The following is a 24,754-nucleotide window of genomic DNA, read 5'->3' as shown; positions in this document are numbered from 1 at the left end:
TGCACCTTGTGTGGTTGGCTCCATCGCTGTGGGATAGCTGCCTGGACATGATATGTGTCAGGGGATATGGGCACACTTCAAAATGGCTTTTGACATCCCTGTTCCACTCCCAGAATGACTCATGTGTCAGTGGGGGGCAGAGATTGAACTCGGGACACACCGTGAGTGGGGAAAAGAGCTGAAACAGGTCCTGGCTGGGGTGATGGCACTAGGGCACCCCAAGCCGAGCTGCTAAACAGCTGAGGGTGCCTGGTGCGGTGACCACACGGTGGGGTTAGGAGAGCTGCCTCCAGGCTCTGCTACTGGCAAGGTTTTATTTGTAAAGGCCCTCTTTTCCACTTTTAATGGTGAAGGTCTCCGTGGGATAGAGCTTGGATTTTCCTGTTGCTGGCATTACTGGCTAGCAAGGAGGTTGTTACAGAAAATAGCTGATGGCAAACTGAGCTGCTCCTTTTTCCTTCCGCCCTCTGCCAAAAGGGACTGTTTTCTGGGGGAAAATGGCCAGGATTCTTTTTAAAACGTTACAGCCAACATTTTCCAGACTGTTTTTGCATATTGAGACAAACACCTACACAGATCTACATGCTTATCCGGATATACAGTTGTGGGTGTGCTTTTCTTTGCAGAGATGTACCGTTTATAGATACACACATATATATAAAATGCTCCCCATACAGATCCCCTACCCAGAGTAGACGTTTTACGCCGAAGCCCCTTCTTTCCCCGCCGCACTCCGCAGGCAGCTGGGGAAGGGGCGCGGGCTCCGTCGCCGCTCCCCGACACCCCTCGGGCGCCTCTCATTTCGTGAGGGGCAGCCCCCGCGCCGGAGGAGAGGGGGGATGCGGGGGCCCGGGTGCCCGCGCCCTGCAGGGCCGGCAGCAGCCCCCGCGCAGGCCGGCCGGGCCGCGCTCCCCGCGGCGTGCGCGGGGCCGTGCGCGCAGGCAGCGGCGGGCAGGCAGGGTGCGCGCCGCGGGGAGCGAACAGCAGATTGCGGGCAGCCAATGGCGAGGGCAGGCCGAGGTGGCACCAAATTTCCCGCAGCCAATCGGCTCGCGAGGGGGAGGAAAAAAAAAAGAGGAAAGGAAAAAAAAAAGCAAAAAAGCAGCCAGGCATCAAGAGAGAGCCTGGCCCTCGTCACCCTCCTCTTCCTCAGCATCCTTCCTCCCGCCCCCCGGCCCGCCCCGCCCCGCCCCGCCTCCCCTCCCGGGCACGCCGAGAGCCGGGCCCCCGCCGCGACTCGCCGCCCGCCGCGCTGACCCCGCGCATCCCAGCCGCGGGCAGGGGGTGACCGGGAGGCCGGGGCGCGGAGAGCCCAACCCCGCCAGCCGCCGAGCAAACAGCCCCGCTTAAATACCTCCGCGCCCGCCTCCCCCAGCCACACAGCTCGCCGGGCGAGGGGCCGACAAGCGCCAGCCTCCTCCCGCAGCCGCCGCCGGGGACCTGCGCGCCCGCGTACCGCCGCCGAGGAGCAGAGCCAGGGCAGCCCCATGCCTGCGCACTTGCTGCAGGAGGAGGTAAGCGGGGGGCTGCCGGCGGGCCCGGGGGTGCGGGTGCTTTGTCTTCCCCTCGCCCCTTCCTCCTTCGTCTCCGCGGCTGCGGCAGTGCTGTGCTGCTGCTGTCTTGGGAAAAAAGGTCTGGGCATCCACGCGTGTCCGTGCACGCACACGCACGTATGCACACTTATGTGTGTGCGTGTGTCCTCTCCGTGCCGCTTCTCAGTCATGAGGCGAAGTCATTCGGTGCTGACTTAAGACATCACCCAAGCCTCATGGGGAGACCGTGAATGAAGCGGGGATCGCCGCCGCTGGGATTATCTCCCCACGGAGTCTCTGCCCTCAGATAGACTGAGCATCAAATACAGGCTTATCTTAAAAACGCCCATCTAAGCGTGCTCATAAGGGCTGCTCAGGAAGGTCTTTTGTGCCAAGAGGTCGTGGGGTTTTTGGTAGTGCTCAGGCTGTGATTTTTTTAAATTTTCTTAATTTTTAATTTTTTTTGTAAGAAAGGGCTTTCACTTACAGCGTTTTTAAAGCAGACGTTGCAGCAGGGAGCGTCTCTAGGACAGACGCAAGGTGAAAGCAGCCAGCTGCCCAGATGAAATGAATGACTGTGTCTGCATTGCCTGAGCCAAGCAAACGTACAATGGGGAGACTGCCCATTTTTGGCATAAGAAGGTCTGAATAACAGCCCGGCACCGGGAAGATACATAGAGCTGTTGGATCTTTAGAGATTTTATTTTTGCCCCTCCTGGCAGCCACCCTTTGCCCGAGGGGAGGCAGGGGCTGATTCTGGTATTCCTGTTCTCGCCTTCTCATCCTTCCCCCTTCTGCGTATGCCGGGGGGGAAGGCATACGCAGGGATAAGAGGAGTAGAGGTAAATCACAGCCCTGCTCTCTTGCCTGTTGCCAGCACGCTGGGTCTCCCCTGGTCCTTTTGTGCAGGTGCTGTGACCTTCCAGGGATGCTGTGATGTAAAAAACTTCACTCCTCTCCCCACCTGAAATGGATGCCAAGGGCAGTGTGCTCAGAGCACGTTTCATGGTTTTGGCTTGTATTTTGGGGCATATCCTGGAGGCTGGAAAGAATCCTGTCCCTGGGTCACGTTGGGCATATTCAAATACACTGGACCTCAGAGTGAGTGCCCTGGGGCCCCTAGGCTGAACCCAGCACGGGAGCCTTTGAGCTGCAGTTGGTTGTATAAGCTGGCTGGGTGCCAGGATCACCTATGGCGTGTTCAATGCTGGTAGGGTATGGGGGGGTGGTGTGGAGATGGGGGAACACATCTGTTCTGCAGATGAGAGCTGCAAAGTCAGTCAGAAATGAGGGAGAGCTCATGAAAATGATTTAGCTGGCCTCCTCCCCCTCTCAGCTCTAGACCCCATATCAATCCCCATCCCATTTTTCTCAGTAGGTGCCGCAGGAGCCACTATGGCCATAAGGGGGTAAAAAAATCCTCTTTCTTTCCTCCTCATTTCCCTGGTCTCCAGCAAAATAGCTGCCCACCCTCTCCCTCCCTCTTCCCCCCATGCTCTCCCCACCAAGTCAGTAACGGTGGAGCTGTGTTTCACAACTGGTTTATAGCCCTTTTGATTTAAGGTTAGTTTACATGTGAGAAATGACCAGTTTGATTATATCAGTGTAATTCCAGCAGCATAGGTATGCTGGTAAAATTCCTCATGTGGCTACTATGACTCTGGAAGGAAGAAGAGGTTTTTTTCCTCTCTGCTGTTTCCTTTGTGCTCTCCCTCCTCCTGCTCTGCCCCTGTGTAACTTCGATAGTGACATAAGCTATCGCGGAGGAGAAAAATGCAACTCCATCCCACATTCTTACTCTGGAAGCAGCATGTCCATATGGGGAGTGTTACCCATCTAATTATACCACCAGATCTCTGTTGGGAATTTTTCCTGCATAGACAAGTCTTAGGTCTTTTTAGTAGATTGTCTTCCAGCCAGGGAAGAAAATAGTGCCTTCCTGCCAAAATGCCAGATGAGAATATCTGACACTTTGGATTGGGCAGGACTTTTCCTTGCCTAAGCTCTGGATTAGAAGATGTTTCTCACGGCTCTTTTGCGGGGGGGGGGGGGGTACCTCTAAATTCTCCAGCAGCTCAGAGTATCCTACCCTCAAAACGTTAATTAGGAAAGCAGGTAGAAACAGCCTGTAGCTGGGATGCAGAGGAGCCCGTCCCGAGCTCAGCAGCTGCCTGGGTTCAGTGAAAGCAGCAGGATACTTGGTGTCCCGGTTTTTTGCTTTCTAAACTTTGATTCCAGAAGGAAAAATGTAGAGGACTGCCTCTGTAGAGATCATTTTACTTCCCAAACGTGGGGAATCTGTCAGCTTTGCCAGCTCCTCCCAGTAGGAAGGTATGTCTGTAACCCTCTAGTGCCTACCCTTGGGAAAGGGAGGAGTTGGGGTGGCCACGTAAGCTGCCTGGCCTGATTTTAATGCCTCCCTCAGGAAACTAGGCCATGGCAGGACAGTGGTCTTTTACAAATTGGGGTGCCTGGGTGGGAATCTGCTGTTAATTCAGGAGAGATTTATATTGGGAAAGGAGCTTTCCCAGCTTGGCCATGCTCCCTCCCGCGGTCCTGGCTCTCCCGTTCCTGCCGACTGACCTGTAGTGCCCCTTCGCACGTGGAGGCAGCGGCGCGGGCGGCGGAGGGACGTGTCCTTCGGGCAGGGTCCCGGGAGGTGAGGGGACAGGGACAGCATGCCCCCCACCGCTCGCGTCCCATGTGCTTGGCACCCCCAGGGTTGAGCCCCGTCGGGCGCTTGGGCTCGGGCCTGACAAAGGGCTGCGAGCACCAGCAAGCACGTGGCTGTCATGATGGAGATGGAAATCGGTGATTCAGGGTTCAGTGACCTGTCTCATTAGGGTCAGTCCTGCCTGCTCCTTTCGTCATGCATGCCTGATCGGGCAGGCTGTCACTCAGCCAGGGCAAACAAGCGTGTGCGGAGGGAATGTTGTGTCACGGTTACAGGAGGGAGCCAGGAGCCAGGCTGAGCCAACTTGCTGCTTAAAACTTCCTCTCTGCATGCTGGTGGCCTTGGCTGAGAGGACTGTCTTGCTGCGTGCCTCAGTTTGCCTGTGGGTGGAAAGCGGGAGCGGGATAAGAGGCTTAGCAGCAGCCATGGAATAGGATGTCTGACTGGAAGCACACCACTCGACTGCTTCCATCTGCTGATCTCCAAGCGTGTTGGTCTTGCCATGTCCCAGCCTGGAAGGTGAGGCAGGGGGAGATAAGGAGGCACCCCAGAGGAATCCCCCTGTGGATCCTCCTGATGTTCCTCCAGTGATCCCTAGTGGGGTGACACAGAGAGGCAGGATATCAGGAGCAGCCCAATGATTTATAATAAAACCATGTTTCAGACAGTATTTCTCTCCTGCCTCTTTGTTCGTTCACAAGATTTCCTTTATTGTTGTCTGCTTATGCACAAGCCCAGACCACAAGCCCACCTAAAAACGCCTATTAATAAAACAGAAGGAAAATGAAAATCCTTGCAGCCTGCAAATGATCTCGACAAAGCCACTGGTGGAAAAAAACCTGGCTTTCAAGTCTTTTACTTTACTTTCTGCACCCTGTCCACCATTCACCTCCTCTCCCCAGAAAGATCAGGCCCCCTCCCTCTCAGGCCATGACTCCATGGGGCCAGAACGGGCTGCTCTTGGTGCTAAGGGCTCATCTGAAAGAATGGAGCCTGACAGGGAAACTGCAGGCTGCAAGTCTTGGTACTGCCAGCCTAGCTGTTTGTGTTTCAATTCCCTGCATTGGTAACCACCAACTTCTTGTTTGGTTTTCCCTTTTTCCTTTCTTGAAAATGTCCATTGCCGCGTCTCCAAGGAGTTCTCCTCCGCTTCCAGCACCACCACTGTCGGCACCGTCACCTCCCGGGTGACCAGGAATGTGGATGCCGTCATGGAGAAGGACTTACTCAATCACCAGGACTTGGCAGGAGACCGAGGCATGGTAGACGATATCTTTGATGAGACCTACCGGGAGAAGGAGGGCCCCAAGCCCCCCATGCGGTACGTCTGGAGGAATATCATCCTCATGAGCCTGCTGCATCTAGGGGCCATATTCGGGTTGATGCTGATACCTTCTGCAAAGATCCAGACATTGGCGTGGGGTAAGCACATTCCTCCACTTGTTTCTTGGCATCTGCAAACACATTTATTGGGTGGTATTTTTTTTCCTCCAGGCCCACAGACTCAGGGAGGAGAAAAAAGGAAGTGGAGGTCTTCTGTTAGAAGAAGCTACTCGGCCAGCTTCGTAGCAAACTGTGGGAGGGCTTGGTAGTGTCTCTTGTAAGGTCATGCATGAGAGAGAAGGATTTGGCAGGGGACTGCTTGGCTGCTTAAAGGGCAAACTTGATTCACAGGCATTAGGCTTGGACATAGCCCACAACTGAATGTGCAGCCACTTCTAGGATGAAGCACACAAAATGTCTGATGGAGTACTGTGATGGTCCCAGAAAGGTACCAGCAAGAGCACTTTAAGGGGTGGCTGAGGAGGTACAGGGCATTATTTGGCATGCGGCTGCTGCCCAAAGACAAGAACCATTCCTGTCCTTACCAAGGGAGGATAAATCCTGCAGAGCCTCCATGTGTGGGTGAGGGGAAAGAGACAAAATACAGTTTTGCTGAGGATAAAAGTCAAGAGTTAAGTCTGAAGCTCAGGTCTTTTATCATTCTTACAAAAGCACAGATTAGCCCCCATCATCCCGGAACTAAGCCTGACAACTTTCAAAAAATAAATAAGCATCTCTCCAGGCAGCAAATTCCAATGGAAAGCACAACCCAGCAGAAGGTAGCTAGGCGAAGCTCCCCTTTCTTAGAGACCTTGCCCTGGGTAGGAACCAAACTCCTTTGACTGCTTGAAAGGCAGCTGGGCGTGGGGCCCAAGCTGCAGGGGAACCTCGCTTTCCACGAGCCTTTGTGTGGACCCCTGGAGGAGTCAAGAAACCAAAGGCTCCCAGTGGGGAGGCTGAGAGATTGCATCCAGCCCCTGCCTTCCTGTGAAACAGAGCATCCTGAAACGAAAAGTGACAGTATAATTGGGGCAAGGAGGAGGGAAAAGGTGAGTCAGGTTTACTGGCTTCATTTCAAGCTGCTGAGATGCACTGTGATTTCCAAATCCATCCAACCCTTCTCCCTTGGGCTACCCCGAGATACTTAAATGGGCTTGAGCATCTTGATCCAGAAGGTTAATGCTGCTTTGCATTCTGCTAAGCCCCACCTTACCCCAAAATGGTCTCTGAGGCAGTGTCTTTGTAACCCTGTGCCTGTTCGGGATGTCTGTATGGCATCCCATGGTATTTAGTGGGAATCTGCCTTGCTTTTTACCTGATGCCAGTCCCTCCTGCTCCCCTCCCTCAGTCAAGTCTGGTGTGACATGCTAGTTGCTCTCCTGCCACTGTGAGGCACTGCGAGATTCCTCGGTGGCTTCTGGAGTGACACATGCTCTGGGAATGGGAGAAGGACAGGGGTTTGGGGGAACTGCACTGTTTGGGACTGGCTGAAGATCTGTCTTGCCTTACCAAAGCTGAAGTAGTTCCATAGAGCTCCCTGTCCTGCATCCCTGGCACTTGTTCTGGAAAAGGACCACCCTTCCCTGCACCCTGCAGGCAAGCCAGAACTTTCCCCTGTAGTCCATTCTCCTCCAGTGCTGACTGGAGCTGGGATACTCTGATCCTGCACAGGTCTGGCTTCTCAGCAAGGCTCCTTGCTCCTTCTTGCATTGCCCTTTTCTCAGTTCATACCTTTCTTTAGCACATACAAGGCATCTGTGGCTGTCATCTCAGTGACTTGCTGTTATTTTCCCAGCACCCCCTGGTTGCAAGGAGAGGACTATGGTTCCCATTTTACACACAAGGGTAGAGCAGCGGAGTCTTATGTTGCTCCCAGCAATACATGATGGGCTCATGGCAGGGCAGCTCTCCCAGTGGTAGTTCTGGAGCTGCTGGGGATTTTGCTTGTTTCTTTATTTGTTTTTCAGATCATTCCTTCCTTAGGCTGTATACATGTAATATAAAATTAACATGGCCCCAGTTGTGCTCTGCTGTGATGCTACAGGCAGCTGTGGTGCCTGGTAGCTGATCTGCCTCCTCTATTTTATTATAAGGAGCAATCCCCTGCTTATACCCTCTTCATCCAGGCCACCGTCTCCTTGATGTTCCTGTCTCTCTGAAACCAGTTATATTGGTGACTGTGTCCTCTTTTGTTTTCATTTCTCTGTGTGCTAATTCCTCTTTGTCTCAAGCTCTCCAGCCCTGCCTTCATCATTGTTTGCTGTTCTCTGTTGCTGTGTGCATTGTATCCCCTGATCTCTTTCTGGTACAGAGCTTCCCAGAACGAGCCGGGGTTGTTGATCAGGTGAGAGCTCACCATAATGAGAGCTCTCTAAGCCCTTCCAGCACTATGGCTTTCTAGCCAGCTCCCCTTTTATTTACTGTCTTCTCCACCGCACTCGACAAAGTCTTGCGCAGTCTTTTCAGGGATTGTGGGCAGATTTCACGTCATTTGCCAAACGGCATAGAGGTTGAGTCTGGAAGGGCAGGCGGCAAAGGTGATTGACAGTTTCTTCTCTAGCTGCTCTGAGCCTCCCTGGAAACATGAGTTGCAGGTTGTCTTCCTGGCCCTCGGGTGCAGCAGACCGATCATATTTGTGTTAACCCCTGTTGGCCTGGCCAACAATGTCTATAAACCAGTGATGGTTCCTCTTGACATGGTGCTCTGACAATACCCCAGCTTCCTGCAGTGCCAGCGATGGCAGCAACACAGGTTGATACCATTTTTGATGCTGCTGCTTTGGACCAAGGAGAATCTTGCTGGATAATTTAGGCAACTCTGACAGCCTGAAAATCTCAGCCAGTACTACCCCCAGGGACGTGTCCAGTGAAATGTTTGCAGAATTTTTTTGTTACTTTCCCATCAAGACTACTGCTGACAACACCTCCCCACTTAGTATCCTCTCCAGGCTTAACTAGCAGGTGGTGTGCTTCTCCTCCGAGTATGAAGGGGAACTTCTGATTTTGCCAGACAGGGAAGTTAGGTTTTGGCAACAGCAGCTCCTATTGCTCCTCCTAAACACTGTTCCACTTATGCAGCCTGCACACGTTTCCTTGCTCTTAGTATCTTTTTCCTGAGAGTAGCATGACCCACCTGGCGAGCAGGGGCTGGAAGGCAAGGAGGGAACAGTCTAAAGCAGGAGTTTTCCCTCGCACTGAGCAGAAGCTCAAGGACACCTGCTGGAGCAGGGACACCTCTTCATGTAAACATCCTTGGTGTTGACTGCGGGTGACAATGCCTTTAGCACATTCCTGGCTTCCCATCATAACTTGAGGTCTGAATCTGGGCCCTGAAGAGGTAAAGGCTAGTGAGTCATATAGACATGACTGAATCTGGAATGTTTGGAGTTTAATTTTTGGAGCACTGAGTGCATATTACTGCCAGTGGTCATGATTCTTTGTGTTCCAGTTGGATGGGTCATTGGGAACACCACCTGTGAGCTGACAATCTTTTGGATCTTGAATACTTCAAAGCATCGCGTGGAAAGTGACTTTGAAGCCTCAGCTGATAAAGTCCCTAAGTCCTTCAGTTTGGGGCAGCTTCACAAGGCACCTGTGAAAATCTGTGCTACTTTATTTCGCCTTCTCTATTCTCTTTCCAATTTCATTCCTAGTCGATGATCTTGGAGGAGATGTTCTTCTTTCTTCCCTGTGAGATGCTCATTTCCTGGCTATGCAATGATCATCATTGTACCTGTTTGTGGGGATGAACCCTCTGAATCATTAAGGTGCTGGATTCTTCTGTTTTCCACCAGGCTTTTCAATCTTATTGTCCATATTCTGTCGCTGTCACAACAACTCATAGGAATGGCTGATGGAGCTAATAGCCCCCAAGTACGTTTGGGTTTCTGTGGGGCTGGGTGCCACATATGCATAGACTGAGAATCAGCTCCTTTCCCACAGAAAGCGTCTGCTCCTTAGGTAAACTATGTCTGCTGTATATGGGCAAGAGGCAAGGCAGCACAGGATTATAATTAGATAGTTGTGTCCATTGTAGTGACCTGGGACACAGCTCCGAGAGAAGCCAACATGAGCTGCTGAGGTTCATGGGCTTTGGATGAAGGCCATGACTGTTCCATACCCCACCTGAAAGCAGTGGGTACTCTTCCAAACTTTTAACAAAAGCTTTCTGTCAAGGCTACCCAAAAGCAGGTACTGGGTTGTCTGGTTGCTGGGTCTGTCGGTGTCCCCACCATGTCTCTTTTGTGATCCTTGTGTTTGCTGATAGGTCTTCATTGCTGGTGTCATCTTCCCCAGGTGGATATCCACAGGCAAATTCTCAGAATTGCCTGTATAAAAGAGATACAGATGAGCTTCCTTCTTGCAAAGCTTAAATACCACAGTCCTCAGCCAGAGTCATCTTCCCGGAGGCCTCTCTTACCAAAAAATTCCTAGTCAGCATGTGAAGATTCACTAGAGAGGGAAGCCTGAACTCAGGGCTATAAATAGGGCCTGTACTCGCCTAACCTGGCATTTACTTTCTAGTGGCATTGAAGACCATGAAAGATTGCAAAGTTCATTTCTGTCCCCAGTGCACTGTTAACTCATGCCTGCTTGCCCCACAGTGGAGAGCTGGGCTCCTTCCCCAGCAATTTGCCCCCTACATCCATTGCAAGCTGATGTTTTCCACAGAATCCCTGTCTGCTGTTTCTCATAGAGTCTGTATAGGTTGGAGGTTAAATCCAGACTCCTGGATGCTGCTCTCAGCTCTGCTATAAACTGCTGGTCACCCTTGGAAATCCACCTCAGCTACTGAGGTGTGCACTGTAGGTATAAAGTTGCCCAGAGGTTTTATGAAATGCGGTTTGCAGGGTATAGCAGCTTATGTTCAAGGGAGAATGGTGGCGAGTCATGCTTCTGCTGCTAGCAGGAAGCGTCTGAAACATCCAGGAGTGGGTTTCCTTGCTGTTGCAGTGTCTGAGGCCAGAGAGGGTCTGCAAATCAGTCACGTTAGGTGCTTTTTCAAGGTTTGCTCTTCTGTATGAATCTGTGGGGATAGTGACTGATTTAAAATGAGTCTTAAAATCTAAAACCAACAGGGAGCTGGTCACGAGCTGGTTCATAACTTCCAAGTCAGCATCATGGGGCTGGGTGAGACCTTCAAGGTGTCCAGCATAAGTACTTTCCTGTCAGTAAAGCCAAAGGAAGACCTGAACCAAACGCCCTGCTCCAGCATACCTCCCTTCTCCCCCTTCAGGTTTGGCCAGCTTTGGGAGCTTTGCTTAGCTCCATTGTCTCTTGCAAAGGCCAGATCCTGCTGCATTTGCAATGCATTTTCATCCCTCTTCACGTCCTATAAATCAGCTATGACCAGTGACTGCTTGGCTCCTCCGAGAGACCGCAGCGGTGCTGGGAGACACGAGGCAGAGGTGTGCTGGTCCAAGGCTTGCTCTGCATTCAGCAGCAGGCGGGGAAGCCGAGGGAGAAGATGAAGATGGGAAGTCACGGTCAGATCAGCATACAGGGCAGGTTGCTGTTATACAGCAGGATAGGAGTGAGGAGGGTTCATGCAAGTTTAAGGGGCCAGAGGAGGATGTTAAATCAGCCCACACTGGCTTTTAGTGGATAAGAGATTAGGTTTGGAATGCAGAAAAACAAAAAGGAGGTGACAGAAGGAAGAGGGAGCAGGAGATGATAGGAGATAAAGCCTGGATTATTTTGAATGAAAGAACAGGGCAACAGTGCCTTGCGCGTGTCTCAGACCTCTGATTCCAGAGAAGTTTCTGGCAGAGTATCTGTTTTCTGGGTTCAAGATAAGCTTGATTAGACCCATTTGGCTGGACTGAATGGTATTGTCAAGCATACCCGTGATTCCTATCCACGGGTTTACGTGTAAGAATAAGGAGCTGTTTTCATGATTGATCCAATTGGCTGAAATCTGCAAATTTATACTAAGGAAAGAGTTTCCCCTGGGGAACTGGGAAGAAGGTGTCTCTTCCCCCAGGGGACTGAAGGTGGATCAGTTGACCTATGCACAGATGTGCACCCTTCCGTCTCAGTGTCTGAGCTTGCAGGGCAAACCAACTGTTGAATGCCCTCCATCTTTCTGCCAAACTTCCTGACCCTTCCTTCCTAGAGAAAGAGTTAATTTTCAGATCCAATTCTCTTCTTATCCCCAGCTTCCTAGTGTAATGCTGCAATGACCCTATTGGGGTCTTTTCTCCATTTTAGATCTAGGACCAGATGCTGGAACCCAGGTTAAATTCCAGAGGTCCCAGGAGGACATGTGGGAACACACAGACCAGGGCAGACATAAACACATGATCCAGAGGGAGAGGGATGTGTTGTTTTTTACAAGCTGCCAGAGAGGCAAGGAATTCCTTCTGATCTGTGTGGAGAGGGAACGCATGAAGCAGCCTTAAAGGTCAACTGGGCCCAGCAACATCTGCCTCTGCTGTGGGCACGACTTGCAATGAGTTGTTGGCCTTGAAGTTTCCTTTTATAAACGGTGCAGGAGCTGAGCAGAGGTGGGGTCAAAAAGACCCTGGGAACAGGAGCCTCTGGGCAGATTTTAAGTCAGTGGTGGAGCTGAAGGTGAAGCCCAGGCTTCAGTGGGATGGTAGGTTAGATCTTTTTCTAACCAGCTTCTGCTCAGAAAGGCAGCAGAAGAGAAGCCTAACCCTGGGCTTGAGCTGTCCCCCTGAAGAACTGTAAGATCATGTACCAGCTCTAGGTGAAAAGAATGCTAGAGATTTAGTGAGGAGTGGTGAGATAAGAAAGCAAGACCCTTGATTATTTGGGGGAAAGGGGGCAGGAAAGGGGGAAGCTGTTCCCTGGTAGACTGCAGAGCTGTTACCACAGGGCTGTATGGAAGCAGTCACTTTACACAATTTTGACGATCCTGCACCATGACAGATGGCACTATGCTGAAGAACCAACCCTTGTGACAAGTCTTGTAAGGAGGAGCCTCCTCTCTTGTCAGAGATGAAGAGCTGAAGTGATTTGCCCCACACTGCTTAGGAAGCCTGTGGCAGCTTGGGCACTCTCACACTGATTTTTATTGCCCCAATCTGTGCTCTCCATGGGTTCCTCACTTGCTTATACAGCTTTGGGGGAAGGCCTGCCTTTGTGTTGCTCTGCCTGAAACTTTGCTGCAGGCTGACTTGCTCTAACTGCTCCAACGCTTTCTTTTCCTCTCCAGCCGTTCTGTGTTTCCTGGTGAGTGCGCTGGGGATAACAGCTGGATCTCACCGCCTCTGGAGCCATCGGTCCTACAAAGCCACGCTGCCCCTGCGGATCTTCTTGACTATTGCAAACTCCGTGGCCTTCCAGGTAAGCACCTCCTCAGTGTGCCACTGGTCCTCAGAAGGAAGTACTCCCCTGAATCCCTGTCTCGGATGCAGGGCACAAGCTGATGGAGAGGTTCCTCTCTCCTACTGCCTCTTGTTAGGAAACAACCTGCCCTTTCCATCTAACACTGCGGTGCTAGAGTCCGTCTCATTGTCTTCACCTCATCAGAGGGTAACTCCGAGACAAACTGGGTGGGGAGAGGACTGTTGGCCAAGACCAGGGGTAGGAAAGCTCTCCAAAGCAGGAATATACCCTTCCCTCAAGGTGTGGCCTCCCTATGCTTGCTCCAGGTCCTGTGAAAGAGGTGTGGAAGTGCTAAGGGCTGTCATGGTGTTCGGGTTGCCTCACCATCCTCTTGCTGCATTGCTGAAGGGGGGAGACATCTGCACAGCCCAGGGAGCCAGGCTGTGGAATTTGCTGCTGCAGAAAGACTAAGAACTTGCTGAAATTATGCGGTTAAGGGGATGCTTCTCTGGTTCAGAAGAGTGATACTTAGGAATAACCCTGTTATAAGTCACACCACTGGCTTCCAGAGAGTCATCCCAGGCCAATGATGTTTCAAGGAGAGAAGGGTTGGGCCCATTCAGAGTGGCACAAGTGACTGCAGGCAGCTGATAAAGCCCCTCAGGATATTGCCTAACCACTCACGAGAGCACTTCACAGTCCATAAAGCAAACAAACTGGGAAGTCCTTAGGGACTGTAGAAAGTAGCAGAGATGGCCCTTTAGAAGTTAGAGTGAAAGCCCAGACTGGCGCGGCACAGAAAAATCCTGGTGGTCTCTCGGGTTTGCTGCTGTGAGGCAGCTCTAATGGCACTGCATCCTCCAGCTGTACTTGAAGGGACTTCATGCAGGCTTGCTCAGGTGTAGGAGGTACTCGGGAGGGTGGCAGGGTGCAGCACTTTCCGCTAGAAGAAGGTAAACAGAAAAGTATCAGTCAGTGCTGTGCCCCTAAGTAATTCTCCAGATGAGGTATGGGACAAGGGTAAAGCCCAAGTGGGCCAGGTATTTTAGAGACATTATCCCTGTTCCCCCCCTGTGTAGCTGTAGAGGATATCCCATCATTGACATGTAATCAGAAGGGGGTGGAGATAGCTTTTCCAGCCTTTGTAAAGCACGATTCACTTTCCTGTTCTCTGGTAGTACCAAACCAGAGTCTTTCGTGAGGAAGAGGAAGGACCAAGCTGCTGACTCCAGCTATTGGTCCAGCACTCAGCAAGGGAACAGGATGGGTCGCTGTGTATTGGTTAGTCCCACACAAAGACCATCTTTCACAGGGTTATAGGGCAGAGGGGGAAAGAATTTGCTGACCTATTGCTGTAGGGGATAGGAATAGACAAAGATGAGAGACACAGATATTTCAGCTTCAGTAGGAACTAATCCAAAGTTTTACTGAAAATTCAGTACCGTTCCCCATGGATATTTTTTTTTTGTTAATACTTTCGATGAGATCAAGACAAGGTTTATTTTCAGTTTACCTCATTCCTGTTAGTGGCAGAAGCTCTAAGATCAGACTGGTAACTTTTAAGGCCAGAGAAGACTATAGATTATCTTATCTGAGGTCCTCCAGAAAATGCCTGTTGGCTGCTCGGAGACCTATGGCTTGTGATCTCAGGGAATTCTGCCCCTAGTCAGCTCCTCCACCTGCAAGACCAGGCAGCTGCAGCACAGCAGAAGCTCTCCTGGTTATAGCCTGTAGCTGGAAACTCCCAAGGAAGGAGGCGTTCTCCTAGGCTTTGCTTGCTTGTCTCAGAAAGCCATGATTTTCAGACAAGGTTGCAGTTTAGAGGTGGTCCCAAAATAAGATCTGTAGAAAAGGTATGTGCTAAAGTTTGGGTCAAGATTCTGACTCTTCAGCTTTGAGACCCCTGATTTGTATTTGTGCACAGGGTCTGGTGGATGAGGTGCTGTGGTTGGGGTACATGGTCTCTTTCCAAACTTGTACCTCCTACCTCCAGCAGAAGGATTTCCAGGAGGCAGGGAAAGCCTCCCCACATCTGTAAACCCAAGCTCTCCGTCAGCTTTCAGGCTGGGATTTCTCACATTAGGTGATGCTGTGTAGGATCTGGGATGTGAGAGAGACTTTGGGTCACAGGTGAAACATTGCCAGCATAGGTACTGCCTGTGCTTCTCTGCTTACTGGATAGGGAAGGCTGCTGGGTCACCCTCTTCTGAGGGGATGCTGAGTGACCAAGCTCCAGCCAGCATCAGCGTGGGCTGGTGATACTTGGAGGTGCTCAGGATTTGGCTGGAAGGAAGGCAGCAGTTCCCAGTATTTGGAAACAAGTGAGAGTTGAATCCTGGCCCGTGTCTATCATTGCCTTATTGCATGGCCCGCAGGTAAATCATTTTATCTCAGTTGCAGGAGGAGTGGTTACAGTACTTTGAGAGGGACTTGAGGAGTTGTCTCTCTGCTACAGGCTTCCTATGTGGATAAGTCACTTGGTCTTTCCTGGCAAGAAATAGGGATGATTATGCCGCTTCCCTACCTTCACAGTGTTTTGAGGAAAAGTCCTATGCACTTATGAGATTAAGGAGCATCCTGTGTAATACAGGCAACAGAGGCCTGTATTACAGGCCTGTTTCATGTTTTCTAGGATGGTGTAATACATGGCTTTAAGCACATCAGAATCTTGGTGTAAAGGAATGAGTACAGGCTCATTAAAATCTATTCTTAAAACTGGCCAAAACAATCATTTATTAATACAAATGATGGAAGTTTGACATTTTCCAAACTGTATTGATTTTGCAGCTTAAACGGAGCGGTTATGGGGCTGAAGGGAGGTGTTTTTCATAATTGTCATTGAGATGCTGTGTTTATTCTGTTTCTAAAGAGGGGCCTTTGGTTTAAGACCATTTGATTTCCAAGAAAAAAAAAGCTTAAAAAACCTCGCCCCCACGTTAAACAGATCTGATTTGGCAATCCCAGGAAAAGCAAGGCAGGCTGACCCACGGAACATGTCAGGGCGGAGGGAAGGGGCAGGTTGGTCAATCCCAGCTGGCGCTGCATAGGGACGGGGCCAAGCGACCAACAGGAGCTGAGCGTGTGAGGGAGGGGGCACCGACTGGCCAATGAGGGCTGGCTATTGCAGGGGTGGGGGAACAGGCTGACCAATCAGAGCCTGTGATGCTGTAGAGCATGTGCAAACCAAAGCCTGTAGGTAACCAATTAGAAAAAAGAGAAAAGGCGGCCCACCGAAGAAGCAGATTTCAAAGAAAATTGAAGTGGTCGACCAAAGAAGATCCAACCTCTATTTTAAAAGCCAAAACCCCTAAACGCTAAAGAAAGACAAAATGACTGATACAATTTCAGGTCAATAGGATTTAGGTGTCTAAATGTTTTAGGCCCTTTTGTTAATTTGAAGGGAACATCTCCAGCTGGCCCTAAGTCTCTGCTCCTGTTGCCTTGCAGAATGACATCTACGAGTGGGTCCGGGACCACCGCGTCCATCACAAGTTCTCCGAGACAGATGCGGACCCTCACAATGCCATGCGGGGCTTCTTCTTCTCCCACATCGGCTGGCTGCTGGTGCGCAAGCACCCAGATGTCATAGAGAAGGGCCAGAAGCTGGACCTGAGCGACATAAAGGCTGACAAAGTGGTGATGTTTCAGCGGAGGTGAGTGGTGGGGTCAGCCCCAGCAGAGAGCCATGTGGGACGGAGCAGGGACTCCACAAATGGGGACCTCGAGCCCTTTGATGGAGCATGAGGGGATTGAGGGCACCATGTGAGAAATGTGAGTCTTTGGTCTGTCCGAGGCTTTGCTGTGGGATGAACCCTGTGAGAAATGCGCTGTGCCTCTCCTATAGGAAGTGTTTAGGAGCTAGTGCTACCTCCAGCCTTCCCACGCCCCTTTCTTGCCCGCCTACCATGTAGCATCTTGCCAGCGGCAGGCTGAGCTTCCCACAGCAAAGCATCTCCACACCTGCCTGTCCACAGCCCAGCTGCTGCTTTGGCTGGCCCAGAGCCCACCCGCAGGTGCCTCCAGGCCATCCTTGGAGATGTTGTGGTACACCTTCTGGGCCATGCCTCTGCACCTCTCCCATCAATCTTCTGGAAACTGTGTGGTGAAAGGAGTTGAAAATGGGGACGTGAGAGAGGCAGTCCCTGGGAAGGACAGTCTTGATTCACTGGTGCCTCTTGGATGGGGTATCTCTCAGCTGTTTGGGGCTATACTGGGACTGATCCCCAGAGGAGGCGAGAGCCTGTCACCAGGGCTGCAGGGATGGGGGACTGAACCCATATAGTAACCACCCTCACTTGGGAGGTCCCTAGGTCAGTCGCAGATGAACCAAGCAAGTTTTATGGCTTCCCTCCTTTTTGTGCCTGGGATTTTTCTTGTGGTTCATCAGAGTGTTTCAGCTTCCTCTCCTCTCACCCCTCCAATGTGAGAGACCCCACATGCTCATCTGTTTGATGGCACAGGTGTCCTTGCTTGCACTTGTTGGTGGGGTGTATTGGTAGCCAGGGCCAAGTCTGCAAGGAGGAGTTGCAGCACTGGGCCAGAGCTGGAGAAAGGACCTTCTGTGGGACTCTGCAAGTGTGGAGTTACCTTTATGGGGACCAACATAGCTGAGAAGCAAGTGGAAGATGAGGCCAAAAGCAGTAGCTGGTGTCTGGACTCATGGTGATGGGGACATTGCGTTGTGCACATGTGAGACTGAGACAGGGAGAGCAGGACTTTAGTTTGAGTCTCCTGCCCGGTCATAAGACTTGAGAGTCTCCAGGAATGGCTTCTGCACATCCAGGGCAAATGATGCAGGGCTCAGGGGTGAGGTATTTCTGCACTTGATTTTCCCTGCATAGCTGAGCATGAATCCTCCAAAGGGAGGAGGACTGAACCAGCCCTTCCTGTCCTGCCTCTGCCACTGAGCGCTTTCCTCCTGGTCCCTTCCTTTCCAGATACTACAAGCCCTCAGTGGTGTTGCTGTGCTTCACGCTGCCCACTGTAGTGCCCTGGTACTTCTGGGACGAATCCATCATCATCAGCTTCTTCATTCCAACCATCCTGCGCTACGCCATAGGGCTCAATGCCACTTGGCTAGTGAACAGCGCTGCTCACATGTTTGGGAACAGGCCGTATGATCAGCATATCAACCCACGGGAGAACCCCCTGGTCAGCCTGGGGGCCCTAGGTACGTTCAGCATCTGTGTCTTTCGCTGCCGGTAGACTGTAGAGCTGACTGCCCCTTAGGGCTTCAGCTTCTGGGAATTTCTGTGAAACGAGGTGTCCCCATTTCCCCCTGCACCCTTCCCCTCCAGCCTTTGCATCTGGGGGTGTTTCCTAGGCTGGCCAGTGAATACATAGGGGCAGCGGGGTTATCAGCTCCCACCAGTCTCTCTCCAGGCTGGAAAGGACTCTGGTACACTTAGCAACACCTCCTTATCTCAATAGCAATATTTTATTTACCCTGCTGGAAGGTCTCTCTGCCCTGTTCACCAGACTGAAAAACGTGTGCTGCAGTCTCTGCTTATCTGTCTTAGATTTGTCAACTTGAAAACCAGCAGATGCACATTTGGACATGTTCTCGGGGCAGCTGGTGATTTTTGTGGGTACTTCAGTATGAGAGAAGCCAGATCATCTCATGTGTTTCCTTGAAATTTTGAGGACCTAGGAAAGTACATCCCAGGGTCATAATCTGCTCTTCCAAGCCCAAATCCTCAGCTGGTTTGCATCAGTGTACACCACTGGGGCTGCACTGACTTCCACCACTGAAGGACCTGCTCCTGGATTTTTACTAGGGAGGGATTTGAACTGTAGAGACTCAGGGGATAGGAGCAGGAGTCCAGGTGATGTCGTGGAAGGGGTGAGCACTGAAGCCAGCCTTGACAGTCTCTGGAGCAGAGCGTGGCTGATGGGGGTAGATCACTTAGTAGAAGTCTGTTTTATTGTCATCTGGAAATGCCCTTTGGATTTGGCATTAGGACTGCCAGTGTCATAGGGGTGTTGATTGGCCTGGCTTGTTGGGGACTTGCTGCAGATCTAGCTGGTAGCTCAACCAATACTAGGTTTCTCGTGGTGGCAGAGGAAAAGCCGTTAGGATTTCCCTGGTGTTTTGCTGCAGCCTGTGAGCCAGAGCCTTTCTCGGTTCCTTGCCACATGCTTGTTTTCCTCTAAAGCACCATAGGTCTTCTGTGACTGTCATTTCCTCATTTGGGCCAGCCCGGGCATGCTGGACCATGCCCAGATGAGATCGGGTAGATTGTAGAGAGGTGAAATTGGGCTGAGAGGAGCCTGGACTCAATCCAGAGCCTGTTTCAGGAATGTGGTGCTTTGGGCCAAGAGAAAGGGGCCGCCACCTACAGCTTTGCAACATCCTCTCCCTGATTGTGTTTTGCAGGAGAAGGCTTCCACAACTACCACCACACCTTCCCCTACGACTACTCCACCAGTGAGTTTGGCTGGCGCTTCAACTTAACCACAGCCTTCATCGACCTCATGTGCCTCCTGGGGCTGGCCAGCGATCGCAAGAAGGTCTCCAAGGAGGTCATCCTGGCTCGGAAAATGCGGACTGGAGATGGGAGTCACAAGAGTGGCTGAGTTCCTGCTCCCCTTCACACACACATCCACACCTCTCCTTCCTCCTTTTTTCTCCCTTTCTCCCTTCCTGACCCCTCTGAACACGCTGGACAAAGGTTTAATGTTCTGTTTACTAACTACTGAATAATGCTACCAGTTTGCTTAAGATAATGATAATGAGTTTTAACCCCCCTCCCACGCTGTATTTTATGTGATGTATTTAAGATCTAGGACTCTGCCTTTATAACGCAAGGCCGCCCCTTTCCCTCCTCTCCTTTTCCTTTCCATTCTTTATCTCTAGTCCCTCTACCCCGTCTCCCGCTTTACGTTGTCCCAGTCTCTCCCTGGCAGAGGAGCTGGTAGGAAGCAGCCCGGGGAGGCCGATCGCAGCCGGCTACGTACCATGGAGTTAAGGGAAGCCTGTACCAGCCAGCTGAAGAGTTGAGCCAAAGTCAGTGACCCTCTCCCCACCACCTTCGCCCCAAAACTCCTTCCTCTGTCCCTCCTCCTATCTCAAGGGCTGCTGACACATGTGGCATGGCTAAACTGCTCTTCCCAGGAAAAGCAGCCCCGTCCCCTTCCTTTGCCATCAGAAAGAGAGTTGTCTCTTTCCAAGATGTCTCTTGGGAAGTGTTTCCCCCCTCCCCACTGCACAGCCTCTCTGGCTGGGGAGAAGAGAGCCCCCAGACTCTCTCAGAGCTCCAGCCAGGTCCACCAGTGGCCGGGAGGGTCTGGTGGCAGCAGCGGGCACTGGAGCAGGAGCCTTGGTGGCCTTATTACCTCCTCCCTCTGGCATCAGAGCCTCCCTCCTTGCACTGCCCGCTGAGCCCCATGCCACCAGGGACTGAAGGCAGAGCCTGGCTCCGGGCTCCGCGGCCCCTTCGGAGAGCCACAGTGAGGAGGGGGACAGACGGAGGGGTGTGCCGCTGGCTGCCGTGGGGCGGCACCGGCCCAGGGTGGTTCTGTTCACCACCGCCACCGAGATTTTTGCCGGCAAACAGGACTTTGCCAAAATGGCGAGGGGGAAAAGGATGTAAACCAAAGCTCCACCGCTGAGTTAAGCTGCTTTATGTGCTGGAGGAACAGGGTCCCTGCTGGGTGGCAGGCGGATGTCCTGGTGTCTGTGCCTGCCCTGCGGATCCGCATCCTGTGCTGAGCGCGGGGACGGGGCAAGGGAGCGCCTGCCAGCATAGGGAGGGGTGAGGGTGTCCGCAGGAGCAGGCCTCCCCGTCCTCGTGGGCTCCGCTCAGTCGATTAACAAGTGCCTGAGAAACACCAACGTGGGGCCAGGCAGCACAGGGGCCTTGAGGGGGTCGAGACCGCTGAGACGACACACTGCCACCAGTGTGTGCCACCTCCGAGCTTTCCTGCCCAGGGTCCACTGAGGTGGTTTGCAATTCCCTGCTCCTCTGAGGGACTGGGAGGCACTCCTGAGGGAGAGGAAAGGGGAGGTGAAAGCAGCTCCTTGTTAGTCCCTTAGATTGCCTCCTGGCCCCCTCGGCAAGCCATCTTGCCACCTCGCTCCTTTGCCGGCGCGGCAGGCAGCGAGGGCGGCCGAGCCTGCGGAAAGGTCAGTTATATCACCGAGCCGATGTGGGCACGCAGCTGGAGGGCGTGCAGGAGCAAAAAAGTCCTCGTGGGTGTTGCTTCCTGCAAGTTGCAGAGACCGCAGCTTGAGTTCAGGCAGTGGGTTAGGTTCTGGGCGTCGTGGCCCCGAGACCCTCACTGGGCTGAACGTGCTTTTTTTCCCCCCTTAACTCTCTCCATTATTATTAATTTTTATTATTATTATTAGTTGTAGCAATAGTATTGTTTTTGTTGCTTAAATGCATCAAATGGAGCTGGAGGAAAGCACAAGAGGTGGCCGGAATGAGGTGATGTTGGAGTGGGCTTTGCAGCATCTCCCTTATGCAGGCAGGCCAGATTGGGCAGAGATGGAATGGATGCCAACTTCCTCGCCTCAGCTCTGCCACATAGCAGCCAGGCAAGCTTCACGGGAGTGAGTCTCTGCAGCTTTGCTTGCTCCTGCTGCTGCAAAACTCACCAGGAGCCAGGACAGCTCTGTGATGCTCTCCTTAACAAGAGAACACTTGTTACTCAGAAAAGAAGTCCTTCTCCTCTCCTTTCCCCTCCTTGCCATTGCTACGGCCTTGTTATTGCTCAGCAAGGGGACCCTTCAAGGTTTTGGGCCATCAGGAGCGATGTGATCTCCAGCCGAGAGGTACAACAGGGAGGAAGGAAGCAGGGAGCCCTGCAGCTCACAGTATTGGGAGATGGCATCCTTACTGCTCTGAGGCTCATGACTGCCTGGGGGCTGGCTGGGGCAAAGGGGCTGTGGCTAGAATTGTATCCTACCATTAAAAAAAAAAACCAAAGCCCTCAAAAAAAAAAAAAAGAGAAACACTGTTAGCTCTGTGATTGTGGGCCGACTTCCTGACTTCCCTCTAGTCTAAACCCTTCTGAACTGATGGAAGTCTCTAGAGAGGATGAATTTGCTCCAGCCAGTAATTTGAAAGGGGTGTGGCGAGGGGAGAAGGTGAGGAGAATGATTTCCTTGCTCCTGGTGCCCTTAACGTGTTGTGTGACATACCCTACGGTAGAGAAGCGTGCCATGACATGCTGCAATATTTCACATCCTCTCAGCAGAGAAGCAGGGTTTAACATCAAGGGTTCCTTTCAAATTTCAAGTGCTGATTCAGGTCCAGAATCTGGAATTGGGGTGGAAGCTGAGGAGCAGTAACCAAACAGTCCTGGTGTTTGCCCAGTCACTTTAAAGGTAGATTGGCAAATATCTCTGGGTGCCTTAAATCTTTCTTTAATATACATAGGAGTATTGACAGCTATTTGCCGTATTTTTTTCTTTTTTTTTTTCCTGAATTACGAACATTTGAGGGGTTTCTTAATTATTTAATTGCCTACATTGAACTGTGGGTGCAGGTGATTTTGAATGTATTTGAGTTAGACTTTTTGTTAGATTAGGAAACAGATACAACACTTTAAGTAGAACTTTGTTTGAGATATATATATATATATATACACACAACTATAAATATATATATATATTTTTGGTGGCATGTTTGTATCCTGGATGTGTCGTTTGTATGTTTAGCCTAAATGAGTCTGTGAGAGGTGGAAGCAGAAAAGGCAGCAGTGGGACCTCGTGGCTAGAGCAGCCGTTCTCCTTGGACCTGTTCGCGGCTTAGCTACTCGCTCACTGCGTGATTTGGGACAAAGTCACTTAAAAACTCTCTGTGCCTCAGTTTCCCTATCTGTAACGGGGTTACGCCCTGCCTCCCGGGGTGTGGTGAGGCTCACTGCCGGCCGGCCGAGCGTGGAGGAGGGCAGCGTATGTACCACACGCACACCGCTGCTGGCAGAAGCATGGACTGGTTTGTTTTCCAAAACCATTCCCAGCCCCACTGGTATTGTGAAGAGCAGCTGTCCAAGTGTTGGGTGTTCAGGGAAGGACTGGAAAGTTGAATCTGCACATTGTCTAAGCTCTGTCACTGTTGAAATGTGAGTAGGATACGATTTTTCACAGCTTAGGGATTTCTGCATAGTCGTATCTCTGTTTTGTGTACTGGAAAAGAAAAAAAAGAAACCTTTTTGAGATAATTTCTACTAATATGGAAACAGACATCTGGTTGTGCTGATCTGGAATTTTATTTGTTCATAATAAAAATGTTACTTTAAAGCTTGTTGAACTGGTGACATGGCGGGCTGGGCGCGGTAAAGCACGCGATGCCGCATCAGGCTGGAGAACGCTACGTGTTACCGTTTCCAAACCCTCCTCCCTTCCAGGACAACCTGGGAAAAAACCTCTGGCTCTTTAAGCGCCGTGAATGAGTGGATTATAATGGCTTTCATACTCCAGCACAGCCCAGGCAGCAGGCCCTGCCAAGGCCTTCCCTGTGCCGCGGGGTTACTGCAGGTTAATTCCAGCCGGGGCCTCTTGCCAGAGCCTTGCGGCTGGTGGATATACATGCAGCATAACACGTAATACTGGCAGCCCGGCTCCCCGGCCAGGCACGGCTGCCATGGCGTCAGGCGGGTTCATTAACCTCAGCGAGGGGGAATTTTCCTCCTGCAAGAGTCAGCGTCCCTGCTCTCCCTACCCCTTTTGCAGCTGGAGGGAAGTGAAAGGAGAAGGGGGAAATCCCCAGACCAAATCTCACTTTAATTGACATTAGCTTCCCCGCTCCCCGCCTTTTGAACATCCGATCGTAGTGGCAAATAAGGCCATCTCTGCATGCGGGAGCAGGCACGGGGGATGGCCTTGTTTGCAGCAACTTCACCACCTGCAGCACCCGGGGAACGCAGAGCCAGCCCCCGTTCCCTGGCACAGCCGCCCCTTGCAGCTGCCATGCTGAATTTCTCGGCAAAACTGGCCCACGCTTTCTGCTGCCAAAACGCCCTTTGGGTGGGAAGGCCAGAGCCAGCGCGCTGCAAAACGGAGCGCAGGGGAGAGCACGGGAGCGTGTGCCTGCGGGAGGGACAGAGGGAGAACAGGTTATTCGGGAGGAAGGTCTGGGCTCTTCGTTCTCCCACTTGGCAGCCACGTTCTCCCACTTGGAGGTGTGTGACCAGCCCAGGCAATGTGATGTGTGGCTGCCCTCAGCTGTGGAAAAAAAAGCAAACAAAATGCTCTGGTCACAGCAGCACATCCCTGGAAGTGACAGAGAGGTGCTGCTTCTTGTAATCCGGTGCACTTTTGATCCCAGCTATGCCAGCACAGCCCCTCCTAAAACAAGTGAAACAGAGAAGGCAAATCTTCAAACCTCCTGATTATTCAGCCAAGCCTAAAAATAAAGTTAATGATCCCTCTGTCTGGATTTCATGAGAGTGGAACTCGGATCTCGGCCTCTCCCTCTTCGTTGCAGGCTGTTATTAAATCCCCTGCCCAAAATATGTTTTTCTATACTATCAAGCCCTTCAGCAGCGCCAGCTCAGCATTTTGAGCTCATTGCCTGGAATTGTTTCACACATGATCATTGCTCCTGGTTTGCTATGTAATTCCATGAATTAGGGTTATAATTCCGATGTACCCCAACTTTGCTTCGCTGAAGATCTCCCGCCCACCAGGGAAGGGGAGGGAAGGGAAGGGTTAACGCACCAGCCAGCTCTGCTGGGAAGGAGAGGACAGCCAAACAAGTGCCTGCTTGTTCAGGCCCAGCCGAGGGAGCACAGGGAGGGCTGCGGGCCGACGCTGCTGGCTGTCAGCAGCCAGGTGGAGGGTTTGCTGCATCTTCTTACCCTGGACACAACATGCAGGAGATGCCAGTGTGGTCTTTGCGGGGCGGACCAGGTTCCAGCTACAACCCGCTCCCCAGAGCCGGGATGCAGTCACCGCAGCTGCGAGGAGCCCAGCATCCCCAGG

The 24,754-nt window shown here is 51.8% G+C and overlaps 1 protein-coding gene across 1 annotated transcript; it reads left to right on the top strand.

Moving 5' to 3' along the window:
* Positions 1–1,166: 1,166 nt before the first annotated feature.
* Positions 1,167–23,071, top strand: SCD (stearoyl-CoA desaturase). The gene is made up of 6 exons (XM_072869507.1): positions 1,167–1,514; positions 5,343–5,628; positions 12,710–12,840; positions 16,270–16,475; positions 17,760–17,992; positions 19,199–23,071. The coding sequence occupies exons 1-6, from the start codon at positions 1,488–1,490 to the stop codon at positions 19,396–19,398; spliced, it is 1,083 nt and encodes a 360-aa protein (XP_072725608.1). The 5' UTR covers positions 1,167–1,487; the 3' UTR covers positions 19,399–23,071.
* The last annotated feature ends 1,683 nt before the right edge of the window (positions 23,072–24,754 follow it).

The sequence above is a fragment of the Ciconia boyciana genome, chromosome 8 (genome assembly GCF_034638445.1).
Source record: "Ciconia boyciana chromosome 8, ASM3463844v1, whole genome shotgun sequence".
Lineage (NCBI taxonomy): Eukaryota > Metazoa > Chordata > Aves > Ciconiiformes > Ciconiidae > Ciconia > Ciconia boyciana.
The sequence above is the reverse complement of the archived record's forward strand: the minus strand, read 5'-3'. Positions and strand labels throughout refer to the sequence as shown.